This window comes from Aristolochia californica, unplaced genomic scaffold, assembly GCF_029961685.1.
Source record: "Aristolochia californica isolate CCGP_79_NKW_82.1479 unplaced genomic scaffold, dmAriCali1.0.hap1 SCAF_12, whole genome shotgun sequence".
NCBI lineage: Eukaryota > Viridiplantae > Streptophyta > Magnoliopsida > Piperales > Aristolochiaceae > Aristolochia > Aristolochia californica.
The window spans coordinates 28,566,534-28,582,350 of NW_027181793.1; the positions used below are offsets into that span (position 1 = coordinate 28,566,534).

Below are 15,817 nucleotides of genomic sequence, written 5' to 3' on the forward strand. Positions count from 1 at the left end.
GGATCCAGAAAATGAGTCCAGTCTTTATTAATGTAGAAGCTTTAATAAAGCTCGGGATTTGTGGAAACAAACGAGCAACATCGTGGAATTAATTAGTCAAATGGTGCTGGCGAGGCCTATGGGATCCGTCGGCTTCAGGGTGGTGTCCACATAATTTGGTAATTAATTAGCAGTAATCACAATAACGGTCATTCTGAGGGGGTCGTCCACGCAGGATCTCACCGAGGGTGATACATGGCACAGGTAGAGGAAAAGCGAAAAGCGCCATCACCCATCGCATCACCGACATGACTTTTATCATCAGTTGCGGCCTGCCTCCCGGGCCGCCGCGAAGATCGGGGATTTTTCATTTGGCTGGTCACCGGTCCCGTGTGTAATCGCGCAAGGCCTTGCCATTCGGTCCTTTTCTGCTATAAAATATACTCAGGAGCTCATCCTTTCCAGTGTGCCTACTTGCTCTTTGATCTCATCAACAATGGCTTCCAGACCTCTCCTTCTTCTCTCCGTCCTCCTGTTAGTCAGTTCTGCTCTTGCAGCTAAAATATACGATCGTGGTAATCATCTTTTCTCAACATGATATCTTTCTCTGTATTTAGTGTTTCTCTCTGATTCAGAGTGTTGGGTATGTGTGAGTCTGATTTTCCTCTTCTCCTTCCGCTGGTTCTGTTTTTAGCTGGAGTAAGAAAGTAATCAACCCGAACTTTTTCCCCTATTAATTCTTTGAATCTTTCGAATGCCTGTACTGGAGATCTTTGTTTTGGGTTTTTTCGTTACTTTTTCTGTTTTTTTGGTAGAGGATTTTTATTGCTAGGCAATGCTTGTCTAAGCTCATAAGGGTTTCTTTTTCACAAAAAAAGGAATCACTTTCCATTGGCTCACCTTCAAAATGCCCGCTTTTGATGTTGCCAGATTTTGCTTTTTTACCGAAATTTCTAGGGGTTCTACGGGTTGAAGTGATGCCTTGATACATTTGATCCGTTTTCATATATGTTGTTCTATCGAAGAGGTGGAACTGTATATTTAACTCGGAAGCTTACTTGAGCTGAAAAATGAAGAAGCAACTCGGTTTCTACACAGGAAGAAAGCTTTGTAGGGTTTACACTCTGCTTTTCTGATGAGAACACAATTGTTATACCTCTGTTTCTTATGAGATCTCCATAAAGAATTTATTTTTATCTTCATCTCGAATGGGGTTTACCACCAAACCTTCTTTCTGTCCGTTGTTCTCCTTCTTCAGTGAGTAGGTTCAGCTCGTGCTCCATGTTTGCATCTGATGAGCCTTTTTTAACTTCGTGTTTTCCGTTTTCTGCAGCTCTGCTCCCAAATGGCAACTTTGAAGTACCCCCAAAGTCGTCGGACCTCAACAAGACAGTAATCCGTGGCAAGTACGCCCTTCCCAAGTGGGAAATTGATGGGCTCGTCGAGTACATTTCCGGTGGACCTCAACCTGGTGGTATGTTCTTCGCGGTGCCACATGGTGACCATGCCGTCCGGCTTGGAAATGAAGCCTCAATCAGCCAGCCAGTTCCTGTTAAGAATAACACTCTCTATGCTATCACCTTCAGCGCTTCGAGAACCTGCGCCCAGGATGAAGTTCTCAAGGTCTCTGTCCCTCCCATTTCTGGTGACCTTCCCCTGCAGACCCTCTACAGTAGCAATGGCGGTGATACATATGCTTTTGGCTTCAGAGCTTCCTCGAAAGTTGTCAAAATAACATTTCACAACCAGGGAGTTCAAGAAGATCCCGCATGCGGTCCTCTAATTGATGCTGTTGCGATCAAGGAGCTGTATCCACCTATGCCCACAAGAGGTATGCCTGACGTTTGTTCTCTTTTAATCATCGACTCTAAAGTTTAGACTACATATTGATGTTTCTATCTACAATCATTTCAATTAAAACAAGGGTTCTTGAAACAAAAGCTGTTTTTTTTTTGTGAAGTTTCTGTGTATTTTCCTCTTCTCGTGCTCTGTTTTGACCCCCTGATCTCTGTGGAGTCTCTGCAGTTCTTTTTAGTTTTTTTCTAATCAAGTCGGTTGATGTTCTCTGACTCTACTTTCATTAAAAATGTTTTTATTTTTGTTGAAATCAGGGGAGTTAATCAAGCTCTGAGGTTACTTTAAAGATAAAATTTTTTGTTTGTAACAGTATCACGACAGAGATCCAGAGATTCAATAATTCGTAGGATTTAATATTGATCTTCCTAGTCGATGTATAATTATTCTCTTTTCCCCTTCCTTTTTACTCAGAGAACTTAGTAAAGAACAGTGGCTTCGAAGAAGGTCCCCATGTGTTCCACAATTCCTCCAATGGAGTCCTCCTGCCCCCTAAAGGAAAGGATCTGACATCACCACTCCCTGGTTGGCTCATTGAATCTCTCAAAGCCATTAAGTACATCGATTCAAGACACTACAACGTTCCCTTCGGCAGAGCTGCGATAGAGCTCGTAGCTGGAAGAGAAAGCGCCATCGCCCAGGTCCTCCGAACAGTTGCCAACGCAACCTACAACCTATCTTTTGTAATAGGAGATGCTAAAAATGGCTGCCACGGATCCATGCTCGTGGAAGCTTTCGCAGCCGATAAGACCGTCAAAGTTCCCTATAGTTCAACCGGAAAAGGTGGATACAAAGCAGCAAGTCTGGTGTTCAAAGCAGCTACGGCCAGGACAAGGATAACGTTCTTCAGTTCCTTCTACCACACCAAGGTTGATGATCTGGGCACCCTTTGCGGACCCGTCTTAGATCAAGTTAGGGTTTATCCTGTCACCAAGTGAAAGAGGAAAGTCCAGAATGTAGATTAGCGTACATTGTGAGTAAACTATTGAAATCTATAGAGTTTCTCTATAGAGTAAACTATTGAAATCTATAGAGTAAACTATTGAACTCTATAGAGCTACGGTCATCCTATCTTGCTTTTGTAAGCCAGACTCTCTGGAAGTCTGGCTCCGTGTGATATTGTCTTCTAAATTATATCAACTAAATGTTAGTTTTAAGTTCTCAAAGTGGAGGTCTGAGTCGTTTCCGGTGCCGTTGTCTGAGTTTCTCTTTGAGTTTGAAACACTTTCTGCGGTTAATTCCAAAGGGTCTTGAGGTCTGCAACGGCGATAAGCTTCATTTTCGTGGCCTGACTGCTCATGATTTGCTTATCTGCATGAGTGGCCTTCCAGTACCCAACACCTCCCGCCACTCTATTAGTTCGTCCTCCGTTTCGGTATTTCCTATACCTTGGGGAGACAGAGTGGTCATCGACGGACTAAAGAGATTAACCAGCCTACTTACTCGTAAAATATTCAGGGCTATGCTGGTAGAGGTCGACATCATATATTTGATTCCTCAGATAACAATCAATGAGCTCATTATCAAGCGGCCGGAACCTGTACCCAGGAGACATTGATAAAACTCTTTATGCCGCCATTAATGTTGCCTTTTTGGCTATCGTTTTCCGGCCTTTTTCTTTCACCACTTCTTTCTAATATGAAACTAGAAGAGGAATCTAAATCCGAATGAGAGACACTGTCACAAGCCATTGATTTCCTCAAAGCACTCGTGGCCACCTGAAAGCGAGAAGAAGGGACGGTCTTATAGAATTAGATTTTCCCAATGTATTCCTTTAATTGATACATACAGTTATTTATTGATAAGATGATCTACATTGGTTTATCCGGCGAAACTGTATATGATGTGCCAGGTATTGACGCAAAGCTGATATCTATCATAAATCATAAAAAAAAGAAGACCTAGATCTTTCTTTTCTTGGGAAAAAGGGATTTATGAGGAGATTCAGGTGGGTCTATCATTATTCCATGACTTATCGGTTTATCCGACGAAACTTCTTTAATTTTACTAAAATCAATAAGAGTGAGTGGCGTACATTATGTTCGATCCAGGAGATCTTCTTAATACCTCGATTTACTTAAAAATCTCAATGGAAAACAAAGTTCGTCAATGACAATTGGTTTAAATAAAAAATAGGGATGGGGAATTTATTTTTCTGAAGTACATCAAGTTTACTTGCAAAGAAAAATTATTATAAAGACACCTTCCAGAGTAGGTGTACTTAACAGCCGTAACACTGACGATTCTACTGGATTATACTATAATACCGGAAGAGTTAAAGATCCAGTAAAGTAACTGGTCGGATGATATCCTTCTAATGGAAGGTAGTTCCAGAAGCGAATCAATCATCCTCCAGTTATCTCTTCTTTAACCACCCCGTAACTAATAAACGACACAGCTACAAGAGGTTGCTTTTGGCACCTGTGTAGCTAACATGGCTTAGTTTCTTATTATTCGCTAGTTCGATCCTGCTGCTTCCCCTTAGCTCGATCCTGCTCCTTCCCCCTAGTACGATCCTGCTGCTTCCCCTTAGTTCGATCCTGCTGCATCCCGCTAGTTCTATCCTGCGGTGTCACCCTAGTTTGATCCACAAACCGGGTTCCTCGCACAGATCTTCCTTGCATGTCATTATTTTGATCTATGTACCCAAGAGTTCGATCCATAAACTGGGTTCCTCGTACAGATCCTCCTAGCATGTCATTATTTTGATCTATGTACCCAAGAGTTCGATCCTGCGGCATCCCCGTAGTTCGATCCATAAACCGGGTTCCTCTCACAGATCCTCCTTGCATGTCATTATTTTGATCTATGTATCCAAGAGGTCTCTGCAATTAAAACACATAATTCATAAATATAATTCCTAAATATTTTCAGAGAGGATAAAAGCGAAGAAACTAGAAGTAACTGAAGATTTCGAGCATAAGTGGATTGCCTACATTCAGAATGTATATCTCTAACGAACTGGAGAGAGAAGAGAAGACTATTGAAATTACCTCGCTCACGGGAGTTGGATTAAGGATTAATGCATCCGGAGGAGGGAGCTGACAGTTGAAGTTGACCGGAGAAAAATTGTTCCAGCGAGAAGCCATATAACCGTTATCGGAACCAGCTGGAGGAAGAATACCCGCAGCAAAATTGTTAACACACCCCTGATTCGTGTCGATGAATCCATACTGTGATTGACCATCGTAGCTCTCGAAAGGAAAGAGAGAATCATCTACGAAGCCAGTCATTGTTTCTGGCTGGGAACAGAATTGATCAATATAATCTTGATTGCCGAAGCTGTCAATGGGTGTGAAGATCAGGTCGCCTCTAGACACGAGCTCACGATTGTCCTCAGACCAGAATTGGGAGTAATTGTGCTGGGGAAATATATCCGGGTCATTACTGCCCGGCAAGTTCACTGACTCCATCGACTTGGGTGGGGAAGGCGGAAGGATCACGCACTCCGAGGATACTCTCGGTGTTTCGGTACGTGCATCCCTAATGGCGACTTGGAGTGCTGGCTGCGACGCCGGCGGGTGGTCATCGACGGACTTTTCCTTCTCGTCCTTTACTTTGTCTTCTGAGTTTTTTTTTGGCTTCTTTTCGTAAATTCTACAGAGGACCCAATCATCTAGCTGGAGACATGAAACAAATAAATAAGACGAGAGGATTACAGAGGTCTATTACACAAGTGAAGTGAAGGTAGAGAAGACTCCTAATATTCCATCCAACTTTCCTATTGTTTCAAAATATTAATGTGTACGTTGAAAGAAAGAAAAAAAAAACGAAAAAGATCAAATTCTTTCAGGTTAATCCGTCGTAAGTAACACACTAGGGTTTCTCATGTTGAATATCGAAGGGGAATGGGAATAATTCTATTGATTAGCTGCAGCAAGTACGGCTGAGAAAGATGAGAGCGACTTACCCTCATGTTGGAATCCGTTCTTGTACTGGTGTTCTCCGGAAGACCATCGATTCTGAACTCGTGCATAATCCAATCGGATTTTGTCCCTTTCATTGCTTTTCCATGATAGAAAACCAAAGATTTTCTTTCTCCGATCACGTTGTTTCCTTCCGTGACTTTCCTATCCGCTCCGGTAGCCTTCCAGTACCCACCTCGAGCCGCTCTGTTGGGCCTTTTCCCATTAGGATACTTTCGATCCCTCGGAGTAAAGAAGTACCACTCGTGGTCGGTCCAGGGTTTGCAATCCCCTGTCAATGACAATCATGAACGCTAACGTGAGCAAACATTGGAGAGCCATGGGTATCAGAGAAACTCGGAAACGAGCAGGGTTTTTGGTTACTTACGTGCAAGGTCGCAAGGACTGTAGTTGTAGAGGTTGACGTCGTAGATTCTATTCAGAGGCAGCTTCTCGTTCATAACCTTCTTCATCAGATACGATTTTACGAGCTCTTCATCTTTAGGGCAGAACCTGTATCCGGCAGGTAACAGCGAGAGCATCCAGTAGTTGTCGTCGACATTGTTCTCGTTTTTCTTCACTATAGTGACTTCTGTGTCTGACTGCTCCTCGTTCTGCCATTCCACGATTTCACCAACATCAGCATTAGTCGCCAAAGAGGTTTCAGCTGGCTCTTCTTGCTTGGAAGAAGACGCACGTCCCATCTCTCTCTCTTTTTGGGGCTTCGACGTTGCTAACGAACTAACGAAAATAGATAACGAGGCTGAAGGATGAAGAAGGAAGACGTAAGCTTTAGGGTCAAGGATGCTCTGTTAGGTTTTTATAATCAGTTGTTACAGTTTGGATGAGACTATACTTCCTTATTTGATTGATTCTCCCTGATTATACTTCCTTATTTGATTGATTCTCAGCTGGTTGTTCAATTACAAGTCCACCCTTACTTATAAGCGGAAAAGCCGCGCAAAGGGTCCAGGTGTGTTCGGCCCAAGCCCACAAAAGACTAACGGGAGGAAGAATGACATGAATGTTTAAAGCCCAATAAAAAACTACCAAGGCGTATGGAGCTTTGAGGGTAATGGGTGGAGGTGACAATTACAAGTTTAGAGTTTTAGGTTTTTAAGAAATCTAAAGAGAAAAACGGCGAAATCGAATTACTGTTTTTGCGTTAATGTGTTCAATATAAAGTATACGGTAAAGTAATTTTGTATAGTGAAAAGAATAATAGAAATTATAGAAGAAATTTATTAATAAAAATATTCTAATAGATTTAACTTTTATAAAGTAGTTTTATTAAATTTTTTTATTAATAAGTTAAGATAGATTTTAACTTGTTTGAATTAATAAATAATTTAAAAAAATAAATTATGTAAATTTACTTAATGAAAAATATAAAAAATTAAACACTTAAACAAATTTGATTTTTATAATATCCAAATGTTTAATGCAATTTTTATTTTTTAATATCTAAATTCTCACTATTATAATAGTAATTAAATATAATATTAAGATTTTTAAAATATAAAAATAAAAAGAGGGAGTTTTATTATAAAAAATTAAATTTTATAGATTTGATTTTATAACAAAGTTTTTTTTAAATAGATTTTCACTAGTTTTAACTTAATAAATAATTTAAATAAATTAATATTATTTATTTATTTGATTAAAAATCCTTACTTATATGATGTGCAAATGTTAATCAAATTGTTACTTTTAAAATATCTAAATTCTCTCTCTTAAAATTGTCATTAAATATAATATTAAAAACAAGGAATTTATATAAATAAAAAAGAGGGTATTTAATTATATTAAATTATGCTAATAGATTTAAATTTTATTTTATATAGTTTTACTTGAGTAGAATAAAATAAAATTTAAATATTTTTAAATAAATAAACATTTTTAATATTTAATTTTTAAATTATATATATAAATGATTAAAAATACTTGCTTTTATAATCAAAATACTTAATCAAATTGTTACTGTTGTAATATCTAAGGATATTTTATTATATAAATTTACACTTATAGATTTAATTTTATAATATAATTTATATTTTCTTAATAAACTAAGATAAATTTATTCTTTTAGTAATAAATAATTAAAAATAGATTAAGAAATTTAATTTAATTAAAAATATAAAAAAATATAAACAAAATTTTTATTTTTAATATTCAAATGCAAGAGTACGAGAATGAGTGAGCGCACAAGTAAAAATGAATCACCTATCTAATTCACTTTCACTCACCACTTCCAACGCATACTAATGGGTTTTGGGTCACTTTCATTTTCAAAGTGCACTAATGGGACCAAAGATGAAATGGAGTTTTTAGGGTTTGCTAATGTGTAGGATGATGTGGTGATATGTAGGATAAGTGTGCTAACATGGAGAGTTGACCACTCTGAATGAACGATCAAAGTTGAAATCCGAAAGTCAGGGAAATAAATTTTGGACCTTGATATTTTGGTAAATTAAAATTTGAAATATAGTATTTTGATAAATGTCCCAATAGAAAACGGCCTAATCGAGCCTCGATTTGATGTCATAATCTAAGAAAACTAAAATCCGCTTAATTTAAGAGACTACTCAAAAGTTAATTATGACTTAAAGTGTTTAAATTAAATTTATTAAAATTTGACCTAATTTAAATTTTAGGTTTAGCTAGTTTAATTATTCAAACAAAATATAAAATAATTATTTTATTATTTGCATAACATAATAAAATCAATTAAATAATTATTTTAATAAATAATTAAATATTTCTAGTTAATTAATAAAATAATTGTTTGAATTGAATATTTAATTGATGGTATAAATTATAACTAATTAATTAAATTGATATTATAATGTAATTTATCCCTCATATTTGGTTTAGTTTAATTATAAATATCTCCTAATTAATCCCTTAGGTTGTGTTTGGAGAACAAAAAGTGGAGAGAAAAGAGGAAGAGAAGAGAAAGAGAAATAGAAAATAAAATAAAAGAAAAGAGGTTTATTTTATTTTATTTGGATACCCATAGAAAATGAGATAATAGAAGAGAAAATAGTTTCTCTAGTTACAATACACATGGAAAATGAAAAAAAAAAAATTGTAATATTTTAATATTTTGATGATTAAAATTTTCTCTCAAGTTTTTTTTTTTTTCATTCTCTCCCCAAATTCTATTATTTTGTAAGAGAATTTATTAATTAAGAGAGAACCTATTTTCTCTTATCTTAATGATTCTCTGCAGCCAAACAACAAAAAATAACTTTATCTCCCTTTTTCTTTTATTTTATTTTCTTTTGGACGGGTTCCAAAGGTCTGTTTGTTTGGTTGGATGCCGAAGAAAACATATGAGAGCAAACAAGAGAGACCTTTGGTTCCCGAGGTTTAGTTCTGCTTTCTTTTGCTGGATACATATGATCTCTTTGTTGCAGGTTTTGAACGGATCAAATCAAATAATAACCAGTCAAAAGAACTGGATTACCGATTTCTGGAATAAAGTAGGTTCCTAAATTGTTATGCTAATTGATGCGGAAAACCACTTCTAATGAGCTCTTGCGATCCGGGAATATGTGTCAAGCTGCGATGAACAGTTTTAAAAGAAAATCTTTTAATTCGGGAAGAAACTAATATGAACTTTTTAGGATCGGGGTAGAATTAGTAGGCCTACATTAAAAAAAAAACAGAAAAAAAAAAAAATGGGATCTAGTTGGAGACCCAATCTCTCTCACCCTGAAAGGCTGAAAGTATAATTGTTCCGCTGGAGATCTTCTGTTGACTGACGTATTGACCAGCGCTGCGCTTTTCTCGTGACCGAACTTGCCACCCTTTTGCAGGAACAAGGCTTTCATTTATTAGAGACCAGAGAAAGCTGGCTCGTCTCTGAGCGGTACTGGAGCGGCTCTAACAGAAGTGGGATTTTTTAGCTGGGCTTCTCGTCTGGTTTCGAGTTTCGTGGTTTTTGGTGCTTGTTATGAGAATGAAAGGAAGCCGTTGTGAGTCCCGGAGCTGATGAAACCTTGTTCACCATCTCCATGACGAAGTTTTCTTTTGTAAAGTAAGAAAATTGGGCTGTAAATAAATTTGTGGAGGGTGCTGACATTGTAACCGCAGGGACCAGCAGGCGGAAGCTTTGAGGAAAGAAACATTTTCGATAATGAACATAGGTTTTCTTCAGTGGTCATGGTTTTTCCAGTAAAAGAATAGGAGTTCGTCGGGGCTTTTCTTTTTCCCTTTTTTGGGCAAAAGGAGAATCTTTGTACCCATGTACAGAGGGTGTTGCGAGGAAAACTGGTTCTCATTCTCAAGTCATTGTCACTTTGCTTCTAGGCAAAGTAGCATTTGTCGGACCGGATTAACTGCAACCAGCAATCGGTCGTTTGATTTTCTAACGAGGAGGAGTTTCTTCACTTTGGGAGCTCTCAGTTCTGTCTCCTATCTTGTTATTCTTGATGACTGACACAGAGACAAGCTGTTATAGTATTATGTAGCCCTTCCTTCTATCCTTTTGGTGATAAATGGGTCTGAGGGAAGAGATGATTTCTTGATGGAAAGGGGGTCTTTTTGATCGAAGCTTAGCTTGCACAACACATGAACCCACTGATGGCCCTTATCCGTTGGTTCTGTCTTTTACCACTATGCTTTTCGGTGATCAGCCAGCTTGTATCTTCTCAGCATAGCGATCAGTCAACAATGTTTGCCCTTCAGAAAGAGCTGTCGGTTTTGGGTTGGGATGTGAAAAATCCTGACTACTGCGCTTGGATTGGAATAAGATGCAACTCGAACGGATCGGTTGAAAGACTTGAACTGCCTCGCCGGGAGCTGAAAGGTAACATATCCGTAATCTCAGAGCTCAAAGCTTTAAAATGGTTAGATCTTTCTATTAATAGCTTCGGAGGCGCAATTCCTGATAATTTTGGGAAATTGACTAAACTTGAGTATCTAGATTTAGCTGGAAACCAATTCCTAAGCTCAATCCCGTCTGAGTTGGGTAGCATAAAGAATCTCAAGTCATTAAACCTCTCAGACAACGTGCTTACAGGAATGATCCCCAGTGAACTACGAAGTCTTGAAAAACTGCAAGAATTTCAATTATCTGGTAACAGATTAAACGGTACTATCCCAAACTGGGTTGGGCGTCTAAATGAGTTGAGAGTCTTCGCGGCCTATGAGAATTTCTTAGGTGGCCGCATTCCTGAAAATCTGGGGTTGTTTTCTGAACTTGAAGTGCTGAACCTTCACTCGAACCAGCTCGTGGGCCCCATCCCTGAGAATCTTTTTGCATCTGGAAAATTACAAGTTCTAGTCTTAACTATGAACTATTTAGAAGGTAATCTTCCCGACTTGGTTGGAACTATTAAGAGCCTTTCAAATCTTCGAATCGGGAATAACAAGCTTGTTGGGGGTATTCCAAAAGATATTGGTAACATTAGTAGCCTTACCTACTTTGAAGCAGATAATAACAATCTTTCAGGGGAAATAGTCCCAGAGTTTGCTAGATGTTTTAATCTCACCCTCTTGAACTTAGTTAATAACGGATTTATGGGGCCTTTACCGGATGAGCTTGGGGGGCTTGTGAACCTGCAAGAGTTGATTGTTTCTGGCAACAGTCTAATTGGGGACATACCCAAGTCTCTCTCGCGTTGTAAAAATCTTAACAAGCTTGATCTTAGCAATAATCGATTCAATGGCACCATTCCTGAAGAGCTCTGCAACATGTCAAGATTGCAGTTTCTATATCTCAGTGAGAACTCAATCAGAGGGGAGATACCTCATGAGATAGGGAACTGTGTAAGATTGCTTGAACTGCAAATGGGTAGTAACTATTTGACAGGTAGCATCCCTCCTGAAATTGGCCGGATCAAGAATCTGCAGATATCTTTGAATTTGAGCTTCAACCATCTTCATGGACCACTTCCACGTGAACTGGGGAGGCTAGACAAGTTGGTCTCGCTGGATGTCTCAAACAACCAGCTCTCAGGAAACATTCCCTCTGAACTTAAGGGCATGATGAGCTTGATAGAGGTGGACTTCTCAAATAATCTGCTGACGGGTCCAGTGCCTACATTTGGACCTTTTCAAAAGGCCTCCAGTGCAAATTTTTCAGGCAATAAAGGCCTATGTGGTCATCCATTCAGCTCCCCCTGTGGAAGTTCTTTTGGTACTGATCATGACTATAACCATCACAAAGTGTCATACAAGATCATATTAGCAGTTATCGGTTCCGGTTTGGCAGTCTTTGTCATGATGACAGTTGTTGTTCTGTTGTTCATGATGAGAGAAAAACAAGAAATGGCTGCCAAGGCAGCATCTGATGCAATTGACGAGAACCAGAATCCCCCTTCCATAATAGCAAGTAATATATTTGTCGAGAACTTGAAGCAAGCGGTAGATTTCGAAAGTTGTGTTAAAGCAACTCTTAAGGATTCAAATAAACTGTTCACTGGGGCTTTTAGCACCGTTTACAAGGCTGTTATGCCATCAGGGCTTGTTCTGTCTGTGAAAAGGCTCAAATCAATGGATAGAACTGTAAACCACCACCAGAATAAAATGATCAGGGAGCTTGAGAGGCTTGGGAAACTCTGCCATGATAATCTGATGAGACCCATTGGGTTTGTAATATATGAAGATGTTGCCCTGTTGCTTCACAACTACATGCCTAATGGTACTGTCTCAGCTTCTTCAAAATTCCACTAGGAGCGAGTTTGAGCCTGATTGGCCACGAAGACTTTCTATAGCAATTGGAGCAGCAGAAGGGTTGACGTTCCTTCATCATGTAGCAATTATCCATCTTGATATCTCATCGGTTAACATTCTCCTCGATGCCAACTTCAAACCTTTGGTTGGAGAGGTTGAGATTTCTAAGCTATTGGACCCATCAAAAGGCACTGGAAGCATTAGTGCTGTTGCTGGGTCATTTGGTCATCGACTCTAAAGTTTAGACTACATATTGATATTTCTATCTACAAGCATTTCAATTAAAACAAGGGTTCTTGAAACAAAAGCTGTTTTTTTTTGTTAAGTTTCTGTGTATTTTCCTCTTCTCGTGCTCTGTTTTGACCCCTGATCTCTGTGGAGTCTCTGCAGTTCTTTTTAGTTTTTTTCTAATCGAGTCGGTTGATGTTCTCTGACTCTACTTTCATTAAAAATGTTTTTATTTTTTATGAAATCAGGGGAGTTAATCAAGCTCTGAGGTTACTTTAAAGATAAAAATTTTTGTTTGTAACAGTATCACGAAAGAGATCCAGAGATTCAATAATTCTTAGGATTTATTATTGATCTTCCTAGTCGATCTATAATTATTCTCTTTTCCTCTTCGTTTTTACTCAGAGAACTTAGTAAAGAACAGTGGCTTTGAAGAAGGTCCCCATGTGTTCCACAATTCCTCCAATGGAGTCCTCCTGCCCCCTAGAGGAGAGGATCTGACATCACCACTCCTTGGTTGGCTCATTGAATCTCTCAAAGCCATAAAGTACATCGATTCAAGACACTACAACGTTCCCTTCGGCAAAGCTGCGATAGAGCTCGTAGCTGGAAGAGAAAGCGCCATCGCCCAGGTCCTCCGAACAGTTGCCAACGCAACCTACAACCTATCTTTTGTAATAGGAGATGCTAAAAATGGCTGCCACGGATCCATGCTCGTGGAAGCTTTCGCAGCCGATAAGACCGTCAAAGTTCCCTATAGTTCAACCGGAAAAGGTGGATACAAAGCAGCAAGTCTGGTGTTCAAAGCAGCTACGGCCAGGACAAGGATAACGTTCTTCAGTTCCTTCTACCACACAAAGGTTGATGATCTGGGCACCCTTTGCGGACCCGTCTTAGATCAAGTTAGGGTTTATCCTGTCACCAAGTGAAAGAGGAAAGTCCAGAATGTAGATTAGCGTACATTGTGGGTAAACTATTGAAATCTATAGAGTTTCTCAAAACGGTCATCCTATCTTGCTTTTGTAAGCCAGACTCTCTTGAAGTCTGGCTCCGTGTGATATTGTCTTCTAAATTATATCAACTAAATGTTAGTTTTAAGTTCTCAAAGTGGAGGTCTGAGTCGTTTCCGGTGCCGTTGTCTGAGTTTCTCTTTGAGTTTGAAACACTTTCTGCGGTTAATTCCAAAGGGTCTTGAGGTCTGCAACGGCGATAAGCTTCATTGTCGTGGCGTGACTGCTCATGATTTGCTTATCTGCAGGAGTGGCCTTCCAGTACCCAACACCTCCCGCCACTCTATTAGGGCGTCTTCCGTTTCGGTATTTCCTATACCTTGGGGTGAAAAAGTACCACTCTTTGTCTCCCCATGGTTTATACTTGCCTGTCAATCGTGAATAAAAGATTGAAGTCTCATACATGGCATTAAACAAGACGAAAGAGATTAACCAGCCTACTTACTCGTAAAATATTCAGGACTATGCTGGTAGAGGTCGACATCATATATTTGATTCCTCAGATAACAATCAATGAGCTCATTATCAAGCGGCCGGAACCTGTACCCAGGAGACATTGATAAAACTCTTTATGCCGCCATTAATGTTGCCTTTGTGGCTATCGTTTTCCGGCCTTTTTCTTTCGCCACTTCTTTCTAATATGAAACTAGAAGAGGAATCTAAATCCGAATGAGAGACACTGTCACAAGCCATTGATTTCCTCAAAGCACTCGTGGCCACCTGAAAGCGAGAAGAAGGGACGGTCTTATAGAATTAGATAAAAGAATAATTTCCCAATGTATTCCTTTAATTGATATAGTTATTTATAGATAAGATGATCGTGAAAGGGGCTGGCCGGGGACTCATTGGTTTATCCGGCGAAACTGTATATGATGTGCCAGGTATTGACGCAAAGCTGATATCTATCATAAATCATAAAAAAAAGAAGACCTAGATCTTTCTTTTCTTGGGAAAAAGGGATTTATGAGGAGATTCAGGTGGGTCTATCATTATTCCATGACTTATCGGTTTATCCGACGAAACTTCTTTAATTTTACTAAAATCAATAAGAGTGAGTCGCGTACATTATGTTCGATCCGGGAGATCTTCTTAATACCTCGATTTACTTAAAAATCTCAATGGAAAACAAAGTCCGTCAATGACAATTGGTTAAAATAAATAATATGGGGAATTTATTTTTCTGAAGTACATCGAGTCTACTTGCAAAGAAAAATTATTATAAAGACACCTTCCAGAGTAGGTGTACTTAACAGCCGTAACACTGACGATTCTACTGGATTATACTATAATACCGGAAGAGTTAAAGATCCAGTGAAGTTACTGGTCGGATGATATCCTTCTAATGGAAGGTAGTTCCAGAAGCGAATCAATCATCCTCCAGTTATCTCTTCTTTAACCACCCCGTAACTAATAAACGACACAGCTACAAGAGGTCGCTTTTGGCACCTGTGTAGCTAACATGGCTTAGTTTCTTATTATTCGCTAGTTCGATCCTGCTGCTTCCCCTTAGCTCGATCCTGCTCCTTCCCCCTAGTACGATCCTGCTGCTTCCCTTTAGTTCGATCCTGCTGCATCCCGCTAGTTCTATCCTGCGGTGTCACCCTAGTTTGATCCACAAACCGGGTTCCTCGCACAGATCTTCCTTGCATGTCATTATTTTGATCTATATACCCAAGAGTTCGATCCATAAACTGGGTTCCTCGTACAGATCCTCCTAGCATGTCATTATTTTTATCTATGTACCCAAGAGTTCGATCCTGCGGCATCCCCGTAGTTCGATCCATAAACCGGGTTTCTCTCACAGATCCTCCTTGCATGTCATTATTTTGATCTATGTACCCAAGAGTTCGATCCTGCGGCATCCCCGTAGTTCGATCCATAAACCGGGTTTCTCTCACAGATCCTCCTTGCATGTCATTATTTTGATCTATGTACCCAAGAGTTCGATCCTGCGGCATCCCCGTAGTTCGATCCATATACCGGGTTTCTCTCACAGATCCTCCTTGCATGTCATTATTTTGATCTATGTATCCAAGAGGTCTCTGCAATTAAAACACATAATTCATAAATATAATTCCTAAATATTTTCAGAGAGGATAAAAGCGAAGAAACTAGAAGTAACTGAAGATTTCGAGCATAAGTGGATTGTCTATATTCAGA

General features: G+C 39.1%; 4 protein-coding genes across 4 annotated transcripts; 3 read left to right on the top strand and 1 right to left on the bottom strand.

Annotated features, from left to right (window-relative positions):
• Window positions 1-273: 273 nt before the first annotated feature.
• On the top strand, window positions 274-2,998 carry LOC137945906 (protein TEEBE-like). The gene is made up of 3 exons (XM_068791988.1): window positions 274-554; window positions 1,313-1,810; window positions 2,248-2,998. Exons 1-3 carry the CDS (start codon window positions 476-478, stop codon window positions 2,769-2,771), a joined length of 1,101 nt encoding a protein of 366 aa, XP_068648089.1. The 5' UTR covers window positions 274-475; the 3' UTR covers window positions 2,772-2,998.
• A 7,131-nt stretch (window positions 2,999-10,129) lies between these two features.
• Window positions 10,130-13,769, top strand: LOC137945251 (protein TEEBE-like). Its single transcript, XM_068791034.1, has 2 exons — window positions 10,130-10,551; window positions 13,053-13,769. Exons 1-2 carry the CDS (start codon window positions 10,314-10,316, stop codon window positions 13,574-13,576), a joined length of 762 nt encoding a protein of 253 aa, XP_068647135.1. The 5' UTR covers window positions 10,130-10,313; the 3' UTR covers window positions 13,577-13,769.
• LOC137945543 (leucine-rich repeat receptor-like tyrosine-protein kinase PXC3) lies at window positions 10,767-12,765 on the top strand. The gene is given in 2 exon segments (XM_068791478.1): window positions 10,767-12,394; window positions 12,396-12,765. Coding segments are annotated over 2 exon segments (1,890 nt in total). The 3' UTR covers window positions 12,658-12,765.
• Window positions 13,770-13,822: 53 nt separating the features above from the next.
• Window positions 13,823-14,214, bottom strand: LOC137946836 (NAC domain-containing protein 58-like). Its single transcript, XM_068793129.1, has 2 exons — window positions 14,103-14,214; window positions 13,823-14,025 (listed from the first exon to the last, which is right to left on the bottom strand). Exons 1-2 carry the CDS (start codon window positions 14,212-14,214, stop codon window positions 13,823-13,825), a joined length of 315 nt encoding a protein of 104 aa, XP_068649230.1.
• Window positions 14,215-15,817: the final 1,603 nt, after the last annotated feature.